The 21,360-nt window shown below is 40.1% G+C and overlaps 1 protein-coding gene across 1 annotated transcript; it reads right to left on the bottom strand.

Annotated features, from left to right (window-relative positions):
* Positions 1-2,232: 2,232 nt before the first annotated feature.
* Positions 2,233-4,294, bottom strand: foxd3 (forkhead box D3). The gene has a single exon (XM_031760266.2). It carries the CDS (start codon positions 3,906-3,908, stop codon positions 2,715-2,717), a length of 1,194 nt encoding a protein of 397 aa, XP_031616126.1. The 5' UTR covers positions 3,909-4,294; the 3' UTR covers positions 2,233-2,714.
* Between the last annotated feature and the right edge of the window lie 17,066 nt (positions 4,295-21,360).

The following is a 21,360-nucleotide window of genomic DNA, read 5'->3' as shown; positions in this document are numbered from 1 at the left end:
GCTTTAGCCCATGTTAAAATCTTGTTCATGCCTGTATTTTCAGCACTGCAGCTTCGGTTCAGGAATTTAGTGCTCTGTCGTTAACAAAAGCTTTGCTTTCGGTGTTTCCTCTCTGTGTTGTATCTTAAATATGAACACAATTAGCGTTACCAATTTTAGCTTAAAGAATAAGAAACACTTGCAGATACTCTGCTACAATGTTACTACAAAGTGTTAAAACAAATAATGGTAAAACAGGCATCACTTATGATCTAAAATCAAATTTGCAATTAGATTGCTCGGATAAATTTGTTCAGCAGGAAGTGTGTGTGCAAAGACAAAGAAAATTAGGTGGGAAATGCTGATGTATTATTTCAGGTTTTCACAAATATTTCTTTTATTTATGATCACCCTAATTAAGAGCCGGAGGTGTATGTTGACGCCCCCTAGCGGCATGGAAGTCACGGCCTCAAGGTGTTCTCAGCCTGCAGCATCGCTCCTGTTGCAAGATCTCACACCGGGGCTTCACACTGCAACACTGCAAGTGTAATTATAGATGCTTGTATCCTATAAGACAGACACGTGAGGCTGGTTTAATGTTGCTTTGTGGAGTCTGAATCCCCGCTCGTAGCCATGTACACACCTCACACGAATAATAAATTAGAGGTTTAAATAAACAGGTTCAAGAAGTGCAAGTTTGACTCTTTTTGGTATTTAGAATTTGATGCTTTCTCTGAGAATTTGTGCATCCCCCAAAATTTCACTCACCTTTCTCTAACTGTACTCTTTAGCCATCACTTCATTTTAGAGGCTGTTATATTTAATTCCTTGTTATTTTATAATCGTATGATCGAATGGCAAGAAAAAAAATGGCAGAAATGATCAGAAATCTATTACGGGCAGTGCAGACAATGTCTCACATTTTAAATTATATATTATTTTTAGGTTTCAGTAGACAAATAATCAAAGACTGGCTGGGTCTTTAAAATAATAACATCACAGTCACTGCTAATTTGAATAATATCAATAGTCTGAATAATAATGAATTTAGTAAGTAGAAATGTCACGGTGACATTGGAGAAGCCTTTTGCATCATCAGCACCTTCTTCGGTGTCTGAAAGTGAATTGGAGCGGAGAGAGAGGCCTCTTCTCTTTCCCATGGGGATCAGATAAATATAGCCCCTAAAACCCCTCGCGCTCACCCTCTCTTTCTCTCCGTCTCTCTCTCGCTCTCTCTCTCTCTCTCTCTCTCTCTCTCTCACACACACACACACACACACACATTTACACATTCGCACTCTCGCTTTTATATGCACACACGCACACCACTTGCTGTTTGTGTAAAAGTGATTAGCCAGACACAACTGCGAAATTGTTACCTTTATAGGAGCCAAGCCGCAGAATATCTCGCAAAAGCATACAGCGTGTGATGTGATGGTGAACCTGTGGTCTAAACTGTAACCTCCTGTCAGGGAGCATTGTCAGGAAAATCCAGGGTAAATACTTTAATAAACAGCTACACTGATTTGTGCTCAATATTCACCTCTTTATGCCACATCCCATCATCTGAAATATGATACAAATTAGATTTATGCCTTCCTGCAAAAAGCATAAATATAAGGTAGGCTGTATGCGCAGATTTTCAGGATTAAATTTACTCTACAGCAAACTAATCTCAAAGCTTTTACAATGTTTTTTTATTTTAAAATTTACGATTACATATTATTCGTACACCTTTGTCAGTATTTCTAGTTAATCTTATTAGCATAACTATTGTTAAATTGTAACTTTAAATATGCTTTTAAACGCTACCACGTCAATCGCAACAGCAGTAAAAAAAAAAAAATTAAAAAAATCTAATGCTTAGGAAGTGTTGCCGTAAAGTATAACTCATTTTTTTCTATTTCTATTTCTAAATAATGAAATACTTTGAATTATGATGATAAAATGAAAAATTGAAAGTAATGTTAAAAACATATATTTTATATGTTATTATGATTATTAATATTGTATATATTCGATATTTTTAAGCCTGAAAACAGACAACAAAATAAGACAGCTTTTCGATTTTTTTTTATGTAGGAATATTAATAATGTATACTTTACACGAACTGTAAAGTTATTCAAAATAAATTTACTATTTTTTTTTTACCGTGAAAAATGTTCCCTGGCAATAATGCGATTTTTTTTCTCAAATCACGTGTCAAAAATGTTAAGAATGTTAATAATGAAAATTGATTTTTAATTCTTTCTTAGATTTATTTACAAATAAATTCAGTTTACAACACAATATAGCTACATAGAATTACATATATTTGTATTTTTTTTTAAATTATTATTATAAACAGTCTCTTTTTTTTCCAGAGGTTTTGTGTCTTGTATGAAAAAGAAGCCAAAGTAACTATGTCCAGTTGAGCTTCTGTTACAAAAAGAAAGAAGAAAAAAAGTAAAATAATTACCACAGATCTCAAACAGGAACAAAGGGGAGAAAGGAACAGGTAAAAGTCAAACTGGCAAAATCATTTGTTTTGTTTTTGTTTGTTTTTTTTTTTTACAAATATTTACAAATATTACCTGTACAGAAAAATCTTCTTTTTCGTTTTTTGTTCTCTGTTTTTCAACAGTCTTTACATGGCTTTACAGTCCAGTGCTGCCTATAAATTTGTGCTTTTCACACTTCCCAGTAATAATGTCTGTATATAAAAATAAGAGTTTGCTTTCTCTTCATTTTGAAGTCATTGTGAAGGCCATTTGGACACTGCCGCCGCCGTCGCTGAGGGTAAAACGTGTCCAGAAATAATATTTGAAGGTACACTGAGGATGGGCGCGATAGCGGCTGAGGTCCGGGTCAGAGAGAGGGACTGCGCGCTCAGCAGTGCCGACTGAACGGTCACAGGAGGCCGCAGGAAAGCCTGAGCGGCGCCCGGCGAGGAAGAGGAGGCACTGGACACCCCGATTATGTTTTCTATACTGAAAGAAGGTCTGTTTGAAGGCTCTGATTTGATCATAGACGCCGTGCTGAGACTACTGAGTTGAAGCTGAAGGCTCGGGCTGAGCTGAGAGTTGAACGCTTTTCTGTTTAGCTCCGCCGAGGGCAGGAGAGGAACGCCCGGGGGCAGCATGGGACCTACAGGGGGGATGTACGGGTACTGCAAAGCAGCTGGATGGGAATACGCCGCCGGATGGATACCGTAGTGTCTCCCGTAGGGACCTCCAAGACTGTACGCCCCGAAACTTTGCATCATGAGAGCAGTCTGGTCCCTGAGAACATCTGGCTGAACTCTCTTGAACCTTTTCCTCCTCCTGAGGAAGCTGCCGTTGTCGAACATGTCCTCTGAAGCGGGGTCCATGGTCCAGTAGTTGCCCTTGCCGGGGTTACCAGGTTCCCGGGGGATTTTTATGAAGCAGTCGTTGAGAGACAAGTTGTGACGGATGGAGTTTTGCCACGCCGGGAACTTCTCACGGTAATAAGGGAAGCGGTTGCTGATGAACTCGCAGATCCCGCTGAGGGTGAGCTTTTTCTGCGGGCTCTGCAGGATAGCCATGGTGATGAGTGCGATGTAGGAGTAAGGCGGCTTTACCAGGCTACTCTTGGGCTTCTGGATCGCACCTGGCGTTGCGCTCTGGTCGTGACCCTCTCCTTTTCCGGTGCCCGATTCTGCCTCCCCGGCGCTCTCGCAGCACGGACTCCCTACCCCGGACCTCATCTCCTCTTTCTCCACCTCGATCTCATCTTCCACCTCCTCGTCTCCCGTTTCCCCCCGGAGGTCGTGCAGGATGCCGTCTCCTGGGCTGTCGCAGTCGCTGTCCACCCTCTCCATGCCCTCCTCATCTCCCTCGCCCACGACGTCAATATCCACGTCCTCGGCTGTGAGCACAGTTTGGCCGGACATGTCGCTGGCTCGTTCGCTGCCTCCAGACAGGGTCATCTCACGTCTTACTGACACCGTTTTATTTTTTTTTATTATTAAAAAAGTCTCACTGCAGCCGAAAAAGACAGAGCAGCCGCGCGGTCAGTGCGCTCGAGCTGCTGGTTGTCAACAGATCGGATGCTTTCCCCTCCCCAAAAATCTAAATGTGATCGAACCGGACGCCTGCCAGTCCAGCCGACAAGGAACTTCAAACTTCTACAGATATTTCCCCACTCGGTCAGTGAGCAGGCCCGCGGAGCAGCGCGTTTCGCCTCGAAGTTGTTTTGCAGACAGCGCGACTTTTGCGCTCCGACGTCCCTTCTCGGTGCTTAGATTTCCTGGACGAGCGATATTTGGAGAACCGAGCCGAGATGACACATGCTGCTCTTAAAAAGGCCGGGGCTTTTAACAAGACTGTCTGATAGATTACTTTCCCTCCCCACTATAAGATATACTATCAGCGCTGGACACGTGGTTTGGTGACGACAGATGCCCCCCTGTCCTCTCTCCACTCTCCTCTCCTCCCTCCACCCACCTCTCCTCTCCTCTCTGTTAAACCATGCAAACTGGAGTTGTTTCATGGATTTGTCAACAATGGGACATCAGCAGTGCTGCTTTCCGCTTATTTTTGTGTTCGTCCGTCATAGACCATTTAACGGTGGCAGAGGGAGGAGGAAGAGGAGGAGGAGGGGGAGAAAATTGGCTCGCGTGATTGAAAGATCTGACGCGCAATAATGTGACCGCGTTAAAAAACAAACCAAAGCTTTAACTTTGCTAACGCGAACTCTGCTGACAGCTGCAGAATGAAAACGACAACAGCTAAGTTAACGGAATCTTCCTTTAAGTTCATGAATGTCTTGACTTTTCTAAATATCTATCTATATATATATATATATATATATATATATATATATATATATATAGAAACTGTTTAATTGTGCATGCGTAGTTTTTTTTTTTTAATGCCCACACTTTATTTTAGCGTAGTGTCCGTGCATGTAACTCTCCGTGAAAGGATACGTTAGACATGTTTTTTTATTATTGATATTTTTGCTTGCTCTGTTCATTCGGTGCTGGAATTGCATGCCTCGGTGCTCCCAGCTTTACAGCCCCGCCGCGTAAATCCAAGCAGCGAATGCAAAGCATGAATTCCAGTCTATTTATTCCCGCAGGATTTAGCCGAGGTGGGAAGAATATTGAAGAAGCGGCAGCAGCGACGATGAATGGGACCAATACAGAATTTACTTCAGAGTTTGGAAGAGGTGCTAACGACCCCCCACCCCCACCCCCGTGTCCGACTCACCCCGAGTTTTTGCATTTGAAAAAAAAAATAGGAAATGCGGGCAGCGGGTGAGTGCAAAGAGAACGTTTATTCACAAAAGCGTGAAGGTGAGCGGTGCAGGCTGAGCTCTGACAGAGGGGGCACGTCAGGTCCTTTACACAAGGCTTCCTGCGTCGCCTGCGAAAATCTGGGAGGACTGATAGGCAAGCACGAGTAGCTGTATTTTGGCCGGTTGTCAAACCGATCTTAACGTTTGTGTGTTAAAGTAAAAACAGCAATTTAGACATTTTCGAGCTTGACATAAGCGTACACCCGGTTTCTGGAACCTCGCAGGAGGAAATATCTAAAAATCAGCACCAGCCAGGTACTTAATGTCAGGGCTTTAATCAAATAAAATTAATGATACAACACTGAATTATTATTATTATTATTATTATTATTATTATCATTATTATTATTATTATTATTATTGTACTTTATGTGTATAATTTGGGGGGTAAATTTGATCCCACAAGTGCCTTCTGCAGTTCACAGCGCCTCTTCTCCGGCACCTGAGCTGGCGAAGCTAAAAGTGGGATTAAATTAAAACACTATCATTAATAATGCGTGGGTGTTCTGGTCAAAAGGACGGAATCGTGGATTCCGATCGGACTGGCTCCGCGTTAATCTCTCGGTGACCCGCGCGATCTGGAGGTCCGTCAATACCGGAGCTACTTAGGAGATGAAACCAGAGGCTCGCGTCAACTTTCATCCTGTTCATCCGCGCGGCGAGAGTGTATTTAAGGAATCGCTTATTTGCTTTGTGGATTTGTCAGATTAAAAACATTTTTTTTAAAAGATATATAGTTCTTTTTTTAATTGACAGATTTTTTTCAATATATTTGAGTTTTTTCTTTTTAAAAGGAAAACTTTCTCCGTCAAAGTTCGTTCTTTTCTTTCTTTCTTTACATTCGGACGTTTAACAGCAGAATAACTCATGTTGGGCCCAATAAAGAATCCTCATTTCTTACAGAAGAAATCCTGTAAAAGAAATTTTACAGGAGCAAAATAAGAGACACGTGGGTGTAGCAGATGTTTGATTTTATTTATTTATTTATTTTTTACAGTTTTCTTCTTCTTATTTTTTACTTTTATGAATCATGATCGCAGAACAGCTGTCCTAACCCCCCTCTTTAAGGAAAGACAGGTGCAGCAAGCCTTCATTAAAAAAAAAAAAAAAAATCCCGGAGTTGCAGTGTTGTGTGAAAGGCGGCGTAACTGCTGATATAACCTGACTGCAAAAGCACCGAGAGGGGGTTTCAAACCCGTCCTTCCTGTGATCTTTTGAAGCCTCATAAATCCGCTTTTATACCTCCGCAGTTTGTTAATGAAAAGTACGTTTTAAGCACACATGCACGGCTTAGCGCGACAAAACCTTTTAGTGTAATAAGCCATCTCGTTCCTGCATGAAACCAACGAGTGCGAACAAGAGTGTGGGGGTGGCTCGTGGAGGTGGGAAGAGGAGATGGCGGTGGAGCAGCAGAAGCAGAAGGAGCGGCGGTATAGGCAGTACAGGTGATGGAGAGGAAAGAGCCAGCACATGTGATGAGTGCACGCTGTGCCAGCAAGGTCACCGAACAAATAACTGTGATCATAATAAGGCATTATGCTCCCGCGATTCCTACTTTCTGCCCCGTCCTCGTGCGTCTGTCCCTGGGTTCAGAGGTCACCTGCAGAAGCTGGGAGGTTGGAGGAGTGCTTTGCTTAGAGACACTCTGGCGAGGCTAACGCCTCAGACTGCTACAGAGCTGATTTTGTCTGAATGAATAAAGGTGACAGGAGACGCTTATTATGAAAATTTGGGGGTGAGGGGAAAAAGGGTGAAGATATGGGACTTATAATTTATTTTTATTTAGCCTACCTGATTGGACAGCCTGCTTATTTTGTGATTAATCTAATAATAATAATAATAATAATAATAATAATAATAATAATAATGATGATGATGATGATGATGAAGGGTGAATTATTTTAAAATAGTTGTAATTTTCTGGTATACAAAGTATTTGTAAGTTGTATAAATATATACAAATTATATGTTTATATAAATGTATTAATCTAAATATTTAAAAGTGTGACAGTATTTTATTTTTAATTTTCGATCATTTCCGCCTGTGTCAGGCCTTTTTAAGAGTAGAAAACCACTGGAAGTTTATTGGAAGTGTTGTCCTAATTGGCACACAAAAATCTAACATCCGGAGTATAAACAGCTTTGTAACAGCTTTCCCTGTAATACTCTCAAAAGTAACTTTAGCGTAAAACCTCGCGTGCGCACTAGTGAAACCAGGATCTTTATTTCCCTGTAAAATATGCTCAAGACATCTATACATTTGTAAAATGTTATTTTATATATTTATTCATTTGCATGTTTTGAGGGCGTCCTCGGAAGAATAAAAGTTGTGCATGATGCAAACATGACAATATTAATGCTCAAAAATGCAACTTTACATTGAAGCAGGCTACATAATTCACATTCTTGCACGGATTTACCGCAAAACCAGATTTTTAAAGGCAGCTCACTGATTAGGTGACAGAGTGCATCTCTAGGGGCAGCATGCGACCCCCAATGTGACGATAAACTGATGCATTCTTATTGATGCACTCTAATTGCGACCATTATGTTAATTGTTTCACAGCAGTCAGTCAGATCTTTGGATTGTCACATTTAATAAAAAACGGAATAGCTTAATATTAGAATATCACAACAAAACTTTACACATTCTTCTTCCGCAGAACTGGATTTTTTTTTCACATTTTTAGTCGTAAAATCCAGAAGGCAGGTATGACAGCTTTTCACCTCCCCTCCTCTTTTTTGTGTTCGTTTCTTCCTCTTCTCTTTTGGAAATCACCATTTTCAGCCCTTCTCAGAATCCACTCTATCAACCTGCGAGTTTCTGTCAAACAATATGATGGAGCTCATTTTTTAACCCTCCCTCTTGCTGGATCGGCCGCAGCCAAATCTCTCACACGTCACATCAAAAGCAAGAAAAAAGGACCCAGAATGGAAGCCAAAGATCCGAGCGTGTATGCTGTCTCTCTCTCACTGTGTGTGTGTTTGTGTTTTGTTGGACGTCCCATCTGTTTGACGCGTCTGTATAAAGACACATTTCAACAGGTCAGACTGCGCAGTTGCAGCAGGTGATCCATGAAACGTCGTGCCTTTACTCACTTTACCATTTACAGCTCATTCACGGGCCGTTTTTGGATGCTAATGCAGTTTTATATTTTAAATGGGGATCGATTGAGCGATAATATCACGTTTAAGGGGACACACCCCACGCCTTTCTATTGATTTCCCAGTCTCAAGTTTAGGTCTCCTTCTTACAGCCACTGTTTTCCATCTTCCCTTTAATAGTTTCCCCCCAGATCAGCTGCTTGTGTTTCAGGTAGGAAAAAAAATGTTTCTACTCATTTCTTTCATTCTATGAAAAAAAATAATCTTTTTAGGATTGCAGTCTTAGTGGTAACTGGGGTGATATCTGGGTCAAGCGGAGAGCAGAAATAAACTCATGCACAGCTTAAACAGCGGTCTGTCACTAGAATAAGTCGAAGACCTTTTTTTCTAGCCTGATGATTTTCGTGTTGTGACGTAAAATATAATTTGAAATAAATCAAGCAAACGTGAGAAACAACAATAAAATAAGAGAACGTAATATATGAAAATTCGGAAATGTGGAAAAGAATCAAAAGATTTTATTCCCGTAAGAGATGTGTGTGGTTACAAAGAAGCACACGTTACTTTATTGTCGCTTTGGATTAATATTGGCTGATCATTTTCACGTCGTTTGATGTACACAAACCACATTTTTTCATTTGTTTTTACATAAATTTGTATTACAATCTAATATCCAATATTTTACCTCGTAAACACACCGGCCTGCGCCCCTGTCCCACCCCTCCGGCTGCCCGTGAGTGAGAAGCCCCCAGGGGGAGGCTGGTTGCGTGGAAACTCGCAGGTGCTGTTGGGAAAGTGACACCTTCAGTTAAATGCAGCCGGATTACCATGCCAATGTGTGCTTGTTAAATACGCGCGGTGTCACCCTATTTGTAGGTTCATTGTCATTCAGATTAAGGACTGAACGTCGCAAATCGGAATATCACTATGTTGCGAGAGCGCAGCGATTCAAGCCGTAAACAGTGCAAATTGGCCCAATTGCGGGCATTTAGCGCGGTGCCAAAACACGCGCACCTCGTCTTTGAACTGAATCACTGAAAGAACAGTAAACGATGTGCTAATAATCACAGCCAAAGATGTCAAATGATAAAGAAAGCATCTCAGAAATGCCTATAAATATAGCGCTCACAGGCTCATCTCCACGTTTTTAACCAGTGTGTAAGTTTCACAATAAAAAGTGAGGAAATCAGCGCATTTATTAAACGTTTCACTGGATATTGATTGTATTGGCCCTTTGTTTTCAGGACTACACTTGATTTGTGGTTATTTGTCATTGCAAAAATTCTTGAAATGCAGAACAAAAAAAAACACCCTCATCTCACATTTCTTTGATTTCACAATGAAAATCTTCACGCGCCAGTATTAATGTTTGCATGCGAAGCACCTTTTCCCCATAAGCATGAAAGAGAACTCTCATTCACTTCGACCCCTGAACTCAATATCCTCCTGCCTATTGATGCATATATATATCTAAATGTAACATCACAGTAAATTACCTCCCACATCCCGCCTGCCCTACACATAATAATACACCTTCACATAATCTGTCAAGTTCTTCACAGAGACACTTTACCTCTTCACGAACCCAATTATTGTGGGAGAAAAAAAAATGAGATAATGAGACAAAAGCTTTCGGTCGGAGAGGAATGGTGTTTTCATTGTATGATTGACCGAAATGTGTGTTTATGTTTAAAACGTATGTGTGGTGTGACTTACAAAGATGTTTAAAAATGATGTATAAATGATGTATAAAAAGGTCTACAATCACATTAGTACCACTTGTCTATAACGCGCTTGTTCTCTTGCAGGCCTAATATTATTCCTTTAATCTCCAAACATAATATTTTACATTTAATATATGGCTTCCCCTATTTGTTTTATTTAAAAAAATGTCTTTGCCTGTTATTCCTGGGGGAAGTGCATATCACACATCCTAATCAAAGTCCTGGTTCTGTCCGTTGAAATTAAGGACTGCACCTTTAAATTGTCAATTACTCTGAGGTTAAGTGGACTGAATAGACCCAGTGATTCAAATCAGGTGTTCCACCTGATCGCACATTGCTATCTGACTTCATTTCATTTTTACCCCAGATGGCGAAGTGCATTTCACACACAAAGAAAACATAAACTTACTTAGTTTCAGCAAACCTATTTTTACCCCCCCACCCAGTATCCATTTAAATACATTTAAACTGGTCATGAACACCAAAAGAGTGCCTGAGTAGATGTTGCACCCTTTAAGGTATGCTCCAGTTCTCTTTCACACTAAATGCAGCAACACAACCATAGCAGTAAAAATACACAAAACCTATATATAAAACACAAGATAAAACCATCTAAAATTATTGCAACAGTGTTGCATTACAATATTTGCTTTTAGGTAGAAGATTAAACGTCTTCAGATAATAAAGCAAACAGCATAGCGGGGTTAACGACAAAGTTATCTCCCTTGCATCCATGCAGGGAGTCCAAAGTAAGCATCAATATTTTACAATCCCTCCAGAATCCTCTTCAAAGATGTAATCAATGCCTCCTATTCATTATCCATGTGTATGTCTTCTAGGTATGGCCTTTGTCATTAAGCAATAATTCTCTCCGCCACAGTCCCACATTACTCTGCAGCTCCATACTTTTACAAATGCCTCGGGGCTATAAATACTAATGAAATCTCTTTGCTTAATTTGATTTTGCTGGTACACTTGCAGTTATGGCTGAACTTTCCCACGAGAGAGGCTGATTGAACACTTTCAAGTCCTTATGGAAGCAGGAAAACATTCCAAAGAGCTGGGGAGATCATTTCCATAATTACCCCGATTGGCAGCCTAATGACCTTCTGTGACAATAAAAAGATCTCTTGTTAATTCCATTTCTGTCGCTGACATTCAAGAGATTCCTATCTTACATGTTTGAGGGTTCACAAGATAACAAGTGTACTTTTTTTTTCTCCCTGTCGTTTTCAGCGAGCAAAAGAGCAGCCCCATTCAGTTTGGCTCCCCCCAACACACTGCAGCGATGTGCCTCCGCCTAGCTCTGAAAGGGATCTGCTTGTGCCTGCACGGCTCGTCCACCCTGCCCAAAAGTTGGATAATTTATGGGCCTGAGGGAGATTATAAAGATGGATCTTTGAGGCAATCAATTCTCATGTTGCGTTTTGAATGGTGGGATAGAAATGAAGTGCAGAATAATTAAAAAGATCACAAGTCCCCCCTCGCATGTAATAATGAGTAGCTCCAGAGGCAGTGGGCTCTGCCACAGTGCCGGAGGAAGCGCCTTTGATTTGACTAAGAGGACACCCGGCCTGGTCCAACACTCTGCTGCACAAAAGGGGGGATTTCACCCACCGCCACACACTGAGGCAGCCTTGAGGACTGTGTGCTTGTCCACCAGCGAGATCATAAGCAGATACTGTTGTCACAGGAAGCGGCAGGAAGGGGGGGGGTTGTTGCTTGGATGTCAGAGTGACTCAGAGCTGGCATGAAAAGTGACGGAGGCGGCTGTTTGGAATATGTTTCACAATGCTCAGTGTTATGGGATTTTAAAATAAAATCCATTCGCCCTTTGCATATGAATTCGTGTCAAAATGTACCATCAGCCTTCTGCATGCACAACTGTGAGTTGTTGTGTCCTGATGTAGTCAAATACAGCCTTTTTTTTATACTTCTGAATGCATTAGGCCAAATGTGAGACTTGCGTTTGTTGGTTGGCTTTTGGAAAATAACAAGTTTCTGAGGAAAGGTCTAGATCCAGTCAGGCTTTGTTGCATGAGTGCACTCAAAGATTGATAGAGGCTCAATTTTTACACACACACACCACAGCTTCTCAATTATGATCACAAAATAAGGCAAAAAGACACTGTTATGAGCTTGGGAGGGTGTCTCAGAAACAGATGGCTGCGTGTGTGGCTGCTTTTCTCTGCTGGATAGAGGGGAAATGTAATGACACCTGGCAGCAGGCTCGCACTGAATATCATTTTTCTGGTCACTTGGTCAACTCAACGTTGGCGAACTGCACACACTTTGAGAGTAGAACACAGCTGCAGGCAGCAGTTAGAGTAGATTTTCCTTGTAAAAAGGTGTTAACATGTGTTAACTGATAACCTTGCATAGTTCTTTTATGTAGTCGAGATCAAGTGTATGTGCAGGACTCGTGATTCATCCTCCTGATGGTTCTGAAAAATGCATTTGTGGTGTGGAGTTTTCTAATGCACTGAGCAAATAGAATACCAGTGTTGCAAATATCAACGAATGAGCTAGGGCATGATGAGAAAGTTGCAGTGTTAATATCTGGAAGCATTGGGGATGATTAAGTGTTGCTGGGCAGCTACAGTTGTTTACATAAAAAGAACAATTTTTGACACAGTTTTGTTCCTGAGCCAATATAAAAACTGACAGAATGTAACAGAACGTAACAGAAAATGTGAAAAATGTACCAAAATGTAAAAAATTCCGACAGCGTTCAGGAGATGTTGGTCAAAACTGTTTTTTGAAAACATTTCTTTTTGACACATTGAGAGTCCAGATTCAAGATTTTAAAGCTTTTGATCAGTACTTGCAATATGTGTAGTATTGGTGGTAACATCATAATGATAAATGATGTACGTAGCTTCAAAATCATGTGTTTGAATGTTTGTGCAATTTGTGCATAATGCTGAGATTTGATGTTTTCATGTCATGTGAAACAAAAACCTATGTGCTTTGGAAATTCAATGGATGATATAAAACACAATGAAGAAGGACCCTAGATTCAGCACATTATACGATTCTCTTTTAGAGGCAGCATTTGCTCTAAATATGACTTTACATAGTCCTTTTATTCAGCTGGGACCATATGCAATGGCAGCCTCTATAGAAAACAACTGAGTGCCTGTTACTCTGTGTACATACCATCGTCCTGTTGAGGGCACAGTTTCATGCCATCTGTTGGCTAGAACAGGTAATAAGAGCAGTTGTGAGTTTATGCACAGGATGTGTGCCTTGGTGTAAACTGTACTCCAGCCACTAACTTAATGGATGTGATAAGCTATGTAATAACTCCTTAGAGCTCAGCCTTAAGTTGCTTCAAAAAGAGAAAAAAACAGGCTAGTGAAGCTTTTGTACCTCTTAATCTGCTTGTTAATAATCCAGGCATTCATTTTTATATCTTTTCCCACTAATTCTAAACAAAAACATCTGGTTTCTCACTATTCTTTATTCCCCCTCAAGCTGTTTCTGGAACTTTTGGAAAATCAGATCAACCAAGTCGTTTAAACATGTTACAGAATCATCAAAGATCTGCAGTTAATAGTGATTTGGCTGGCTTCTTCTTGGCCTGTAATGTCACAACTCAAGAACCAAAGGAGAAGCTAAATGGCTAATGGGGCCATGTGACTGGACTTGAGAAAGAGACTCAGAACAGAAAATTCAATTATCATGTTAGAATTCTGCATGAAAACAGTCTATACTAGAAATTAGAAGTATTCCAGTCAGATGATTCCTGTTAGTGTGGCTAATGTCATTTGGAAGCGCCTTACGCCTTCTTTGAATGTTATTAAATGTTTACAAATGAGCATAATGTGCTAAAATGCGATCAGAGAATGGTCTGGTTATTCAGTGTAGGCATTCAGTTTGAGCAGTCACTTCCTAGGATGGTTTAGTGATGCATTATGGGTAACAAACATTGAGTTAAAGCCCCACAGAAACACGAGAAATATAAATGAAATATTAAACAGATTTTTAGGGATCCAACAGTGTCCTTTTATGTTTATTGGAGAGCAAGCATGTCAGTTAGGACTGGGGACCGAGAAGAATGAGCGGTCCCCAGCTGGACTTGAAATGTAACCACCAGGACTAAATGATTCTGCAGCGTGCAATCCTGCTGAAACATTGCTAAAACAGTGTTTTGCAAAGTTACATGAAATTATGGGCTCCAAAGAGGATGCTTTGTGCTTAAAAAAATTGCTTCTCCATCCCAGATGTTTGATTAGATGGAAGATCATGAAACATCTCTTTGTTTTATTTCACCCAGATGGAATCTCTGCAGCAGACTTCATTGTGCTGCTACAGCAGAAATGACAAATGACCTTCATTTCTCTATTCAGCTGTAAAAGATAATATCATGGACATTAAATAATAATGATGATATATATGTAAAATCCCAAACACATATATGTGTTCCGGACCTTCATATAAGAATCCCCTTGCTAAGAAAGTGACCCGATTCACTGAGAGCTCGAGCTTATGTACATTCTACCAGTCGCACTTTAGTTTGCACTTCTTTTGTTCCCTAGATATTAACAGTTTGTGGCACTTATGTAATGATTACCCATTTTATTTCCCCTACAGGGACTTGTCGTCCTGGGTCAGATTTTGCTGTATCCTGCGAGGGGCTTTCAAACTTTCTGAGGCTCACAAAGGCCCCATTCTCCTCTGTGTTGCTCTTCTTCATCACCCAGCTCCAGGGCATGGCAGAGCTGCTCAAACCCCTGTATTGTCTGGGCAAAACCACATATTAAATTTGCCCTGCATAAGCCATTTCATTGAGCTGCTGCAGGAATTCCTTTGCTGGGTCATCTATCTGTGTACATGGTTTGGACACACATTTGAAACAAAGCGAGCCAGTCAAGGATAATATTGAGGAAGCTACATACATTTCAAGTTTTGCAGCATATGTCATTTCTTTTTCATGCTCTTTTGGCATTAGAGCGGTTGTTGCAGATCCATGCAACGGGAACACTGCAAAGCTGTAGCTGCGAGCGATCCAAAATTTCTCCTTGCATATGTAATGTTTTGAACTTCATTATGAATTCTGGATTTTCCCCCCGTCAGGAATGTCAACTGAATAGAAAAAGAAAGACGCTAAGAGAGCTCTCTATGCACAGCTAACAATTCACAATGAATAATAAAGAGAAGGAAATCTGATTCAACGCATCCAGTTCCACTGTGGATAAATTATCCGCTCTGTTTTGGAACCATACATGATCCCGCCTTTTCTTTCTCATTTGTGTCGAGAAGTTGCAGATTCCGTATCTGTAGCGTCATCTCGAGGGCAGCACAGCAAGTATTAGCTTAACACTTTATGACCACATTAGTGATTTATTTTGGACTGCTTATCGTTAACATAATCGCGAGTATAGATTTATTAGTCATGAAAAACGCAATGTTATCAAGCACAAAATGGAAAGCCTGTCTCGGAAAAACACTGAAAGCAAACAAACTTGTGATGGTGATAAGCTATGGGTCTAAGAGCCTGATATGTAGTGAATTTCAGTTTTATGATTTTGTGGTCTTACGGGACATTACTCTGTTTAAAATAGAAAAAAAGTAGAACAAGAAAGTCTCATATTACTTTTTTTCCGTGCACATAAACCAACAATGGTTCAATTCTGGATCAACCCTTAATCTCTGTGTATGTGCAGCTTTTCATGCCTATCTAGAGAGACATTAATCTGATGTAGTATAAACTCAGTGGGTGTTCTGCAGGTGATCTGAGTGACTGCGTTATTGAATTGGAGCCAATTCAGATGATTGGTAATCTCATTTTTTGGGTTTTTTTCTGTAAATGTTCCTTAGCAAATAAAGAAAATCAACCAGATGCTTTTGTTAGCCATAAAAAATAAAACCTCCTGACATAATTCTGGCTTGATATTTGACCACACTTCTTTTCAGAACTGGTTGAATTCATTAAAATTGGTTGGTTTCCCTGCACAGATCTGCTCCACAAGTTATCAATGGGGTTGCAGTGAGGGCTATGGGAAAATCACCGCAGAAACTTGATGTCAGCCTGTTTTATCTCTTCCACAACCTCCTAACTTAAAGAATTTGGAGGTAGTCCTCCTTCTTTATTATTAGATATACTTTGTAAAGTACCAGTACCACTGGCAACAAAACTGCTGCAGAGCATGATGCTACCACCTCCATGCTTGGCAGCTGGTACAGGATTGAAAATGTATATATTATATATACTCTAAATACCATATATTCTATTTCTGTCATTAAAGATGTATGCTGTACAATCATTCCACCCTGAGAAAAGAAGAGTTCAAAGAAATCATTAAACTCACCAAATTACCATGATATTCTTGCCCATATTGAGGTTAGGTAAACTTCTGAACAAAACTGTATTTTACTGTAGTGATCACTGTTTAAATAAAACACACAAGAGTGAAGATTTAGAAGATTCTCATCAATGTTGTAACCAAGTAAGAGTGATTGTGGTGCAGCTGAAACAACTTTAAGAGTTTTAAATCAGACAAAATATAGTTTAAAACAATTATAAAACAAAACAAAGGCTGCAAATCGTCAGACAGACTTAAAACTGAGGTTCTGATCTTTACTTTTTGGTTACACTGGTGAATTTTGGAACTGGAGCCCATTGGACATGCTTAACTCAACGGGGGTGGGTAGCAAACCAGTTTCCCATCTCAGGGTTAATCAGGAACAGACTCGAACTTTGTTAAAGCGTCTTTCTGGGACAGACCTTTGTTCTCTGCCTATGCAAGACAAAAAAAAAAATTAAAAAAAATCAAGATCCAGGTCCATGTTCAAGCTTTAGATTGTGCTTTTATCAGAAAGTAGTATCCAGCTGCATTTGTTTCTAAATGGTCATAGGTTATGCTGGCTGGCTGTTTTTGTTGTTTTCTCATTGAGGTCTTCTTGGACGGTAATTAACTGGCAATCTTCAGAGTAGAATGTGACATGGCGCACAGGAAAGGCAAGATTTGCTGGAAACATCACCCAACACTCATCAGTGTAATTCCTTCCCATATCACTTTGTGTAGTACTTTTATTTTCACTTTCTGAAAAATCGTAGCAGGCTCATTTAAACCTCTTGCTGTCCTCCATATTATTGTCTTCGTCCCGTCCTCTTAGATCCTCCATGTAGAAACTCACTCATGATAGATGGAACATACAGACTTTCCTTAGATGTAAATAATAAAGGAAAGAGTGTATTTTCACCCCATTTTAACTTCGATATTGGATCACTAAAATAGTAATCCACAAAGCAAATAATGCATGGACCGTGTTGGTGTGAGTCATGTAATGTGTGTCTATTACACACACAACTGTCCTAGCAACTCATGTCTGTGTATATGTATTACCACAGGTAGATATAACATTGGTCTTAAGAGTAGCATCATTTTTGATTATTTACCCTTCTATACTGAGTTTATTTGTCATCGCTATCATACTGTACAATCTACAGGCTGTCCGTGAAGGAGCGGTTGTTGCCAGCAGGAAAAACACTATTGCATATGCGGAGTGGAATGCAAACTTGGATGTTTGAAAACTATGTGTTTGGCTAAAGCCAGATTCACAATCCTAAATTTGTGTCTGTCGGAGTAACCCTTTGGCTACACAAGGAGAAGGTTTATGGGAATTCAACTAAGTCATCACTCAACAGCAATGCGTAGGCCAATGGAGAATTGTGCAAACATGAACAATAATAGTCAACATTGCGAGTTGTTCCACATATTTTTGACAACATGTATGTGTGTCTGACAAACCTCGCGTAGCGCCTACAAATCAGAGCTTCGCAGAGCTTGGAGTACCATTATTGTACTACAGTCTCCACTTCGTTAGTTCAGTTGGCAGTTTAGAGGTCAAATATCCAGTTCTTACAGTGTATAGGCACACATTCGCATGTACTCATCAAGTGTTGGCGTAAACTGGAATCTTGCCTAATCACTAAGTTCCTAAAACAAATTGATGTAGATGGTGCGCAGATAACTCCCCAAATTCCTCAGAAAACCAGTAAAAGTGCAAGACTTCAATGTTGTTAATTTATCTGTCCAAATGAAATAGTGGTATAAAACATCACCAGGCTAAATCACAAACCTTCGCTGTGCTGCTCACAGCGAACCCAGTGTGCTTACACTTACATGACCCTTTGTTATTGTCCCAAGATTCCCTCAATTTAGCAGATGAATTGCTCTGTAAACATCTGATTTATTTCAAAGACGCTTCCAGTTACCTTAAATTGTGTTTGTCAGAAACTTAAGTCATCTGACAGGAATTCCTCTATATGCTACTGCTGCAGTCCAAGCACAACTCCGGTACAATCTAATTATCTTAGCAGCATAACATCTGAGAGGTGAGCTGCTGTGGCGGATCATTATCATCTCAAATGATGGGCAACCTGTTGTGTTTGTAGATCAGTAGCATGTTACAATAATGCATTAATAAATTGAAGACCCAATTTATTTATAACTATCCAAGAAGTAAAGGAAATGCAATTACACTGGCTGAGGCTAAACTTAGAGAAATCAAATAAGAGCTGTTACAGGCTACAAAAACCCTACAGTTTCAGAGGCCAGTTTTATTTCTCTGTGCTGTGTTGACAGACTATTTTTTGACCAAAGCATTTTAAGTTAAATTAAATCAAAATTTACGGACCAGCTGCTAAATTTACCAGTAAAGAGATAAGAAACCTACCCTAACACAAACTGCTAATTAATAGTGTGTGTTAAACACGTTGTGAAATTAGCAGAGTTGGTTAAATTGCCAAGCGTTGATAAACCGGCTGTGTGGACGTCTGACAGGAACCAAGGAGCATACACGGTCTACCTCCTTTCTTCTTGTTACACACTCACAATCTTACACGCCAATATGGCAACCACATCTTTAGCTTCTGTTTGAGTGTTCAGGTTCAGGTAAAAACTTTAGACTTTCTGAACACCTTGTTGATGCCTGATATCAAAGGAGAATGGCCAGACTGCATCATGCTGACAGGAAGATTACTGACTAGATAACTAGTTGTTACAACCAAGATATGCAACGAAACATCTCTGAATGCACATGTTCAACCTCAAAGAAGACGTTCTTTAGCAGCAGAGAACAGAAAACAGGTTACAGTTCATACCTGTGGCTCACCAAAACCAGACAGCGGAAGATCGGAAAATCAGTGCCTGTGAGAAATTAGTTGCATTTTATTGGCACACTGAGGGTCCCTTTGTACCAACTGAGTATCATTTAAACACCACAACTACCTAAATATTGCTGGTAATCATGGCTATATTTTTATGGGTACACTGTGCCTCAAAACTCAGATCACCTCACAATAATTGTTTGAACATGTCAATGAGTTCGCTGTACTCAAATGACCTGATCTTAACAGTCACCAGACTTCAATCCAATAGAGCACCTTTGCGATGTGGTGGAACGGTAGATTCTTATTGTGGGTGTGTAGCTGGCATATCTGTGATGCCATCATGTCAATATGAACCAAAATCTCTGAGGAATGTTTCCAGCACTTTGTTGAATTTGAGCCGTGAAGAATTAACCACCAGTTCTCAAGGCAAAGGGACCAAAGCCAGTATTAGAATTGTGTACCAAATAAAGTGGCCAGTCGGTGTGTTTTTTTGTAGTGTGTGCCAAATTTTACAGGCAACTAGTTGTATAGATTTTTAAACAGTGGACCAATGAAGCACATGTTGTACATTTCTGTTGGCTTCTATCTAGGGCGTAATTTCCAGGGGGGTTAGGGGGGTTATGACCCCCCCCAATAATCAGACCCAACCAGTATACCCAACGCCCCCCCGATAAAATTATGAATTATCTTGCATAAATAGGCTATTACCAACAAAATAGTTGCTTGTTTAAGCATCTGGGAATTAACCCAGATTTATTTATTTATTTAGACAGAGATCTTGACCCCCCCAATGTTCAGCACAAAGTTACGCCGATGGCTTCTATAGTCCCTTAAAAAATACTGAGAGTGATATCTCATTTGAGCAACACTTCTACAGAACAGAGCTGGAGCTAGTGACCAGTAGCTATCTGCCACCTTGTGTCAATGCCCTGTTCTCTTGTAGAATCCACTGGGGACTCATATGTCCTCTCACTAGTCACACCAACACGGTCCATTCAGTTGGCATCTGCCCCATGATCCCTCACAGCCACCAAGTTCAGCCTCTGCTTGTGTCTGTTGGGTGTATGCCATCATCCACACCACTATTATACATTTATAAATACCTGTCACTGTATGTGTTTGTACACATAATGTAGTTATCGTTTCACTTACATGCACGAATTTCAGTGTTTTTTTCATTTTCCTTTTTGCATGTGTGCATGTGTGCATGTGTGCGGTATCATCTCCCCAGTGTATTCTAGGCCTCTTACTCAACTCTCACATGAGGATGACACGGGGCTTCTGGTTTCACAGTAAAATTAGGTTGACATCGATAGAGTCACAAATGTCACCATGTGGCTACTCTGCTCTTCACTACAATACACTGAAGTTACTGTAAAAAGACTTGACTGAAGCCTTTCTCCTCTCTTCTTTTTGTCTGTCAGCCTGTGTCATCTGCCAAAATATGTGAGGTTTACCACATTAAATTCTCCTTTCATATTAATCATAAATTCGAATGATTTACTTGAACTATATTTGACAGTTAAAGCTGCCATCCAAAGATTTCTGTTGCTGCTCCAACCCGAGGTCATCTGTCACTAAGGGACAACTCAGTATTTGGTCACAGAAGTCTAAAAGATGTTCTACACATGAACATCTATTAGATGTTTTCTTAGGGCTTGCTTTAAGACACGTAAAGTTATGTTTATAAATTTGTTTCACAGTTTCTCTCAGTGGTCAGTTTATAGTGTGTATCCTGCTTTATCTGTTAAATAATTTCATTTTCATAATTCCACTAATAAAGTGTCTGGTACTGATGACCAGGGTATTTAGCTCTGATTTCTGCCCCGTATACTGTTAAGTTATGTATGGGCCAATCTGAGTTTCATTCAGATTGGGCGAATGTTAAGGGGGAGATAGGGTACATACACATATATCCTACAATATTTACCGTGAGATGACTTTTACTCCTAACTTAAAGAATGTATTTGATGGCCTTGCCTGTATGTTTGCGTGGCCATGACGCAGTTATACATCTGCAGGTGTTGGAAATCTTTATCATCTTCTGATGAGATTTTGAATTAATTGCTTTCTTAATCTTAATGCATTGCATCAGATTTAGCTACTAGCTAATTTTCATCCACAATCCC

The sequence above is a fragment of the Oreochromis aureus genome, linkage group 17 (assembly GCF_013358895.1).
Source record: "Oreochromis aureus strain Israel breed Guangdong linkage group 17, ZZ_aureus, whole genome shotgun sequence".
Taxonomy (NCBI): Eukaryota; Metazoa; Chordata; class Actinopteri; order Cichliformes; family Cichlidae; genus Oreochromis; species Oreochromis aureus.
This window is presented reverse-complemented; position numbering and strand designations above follow the sequence as displayed.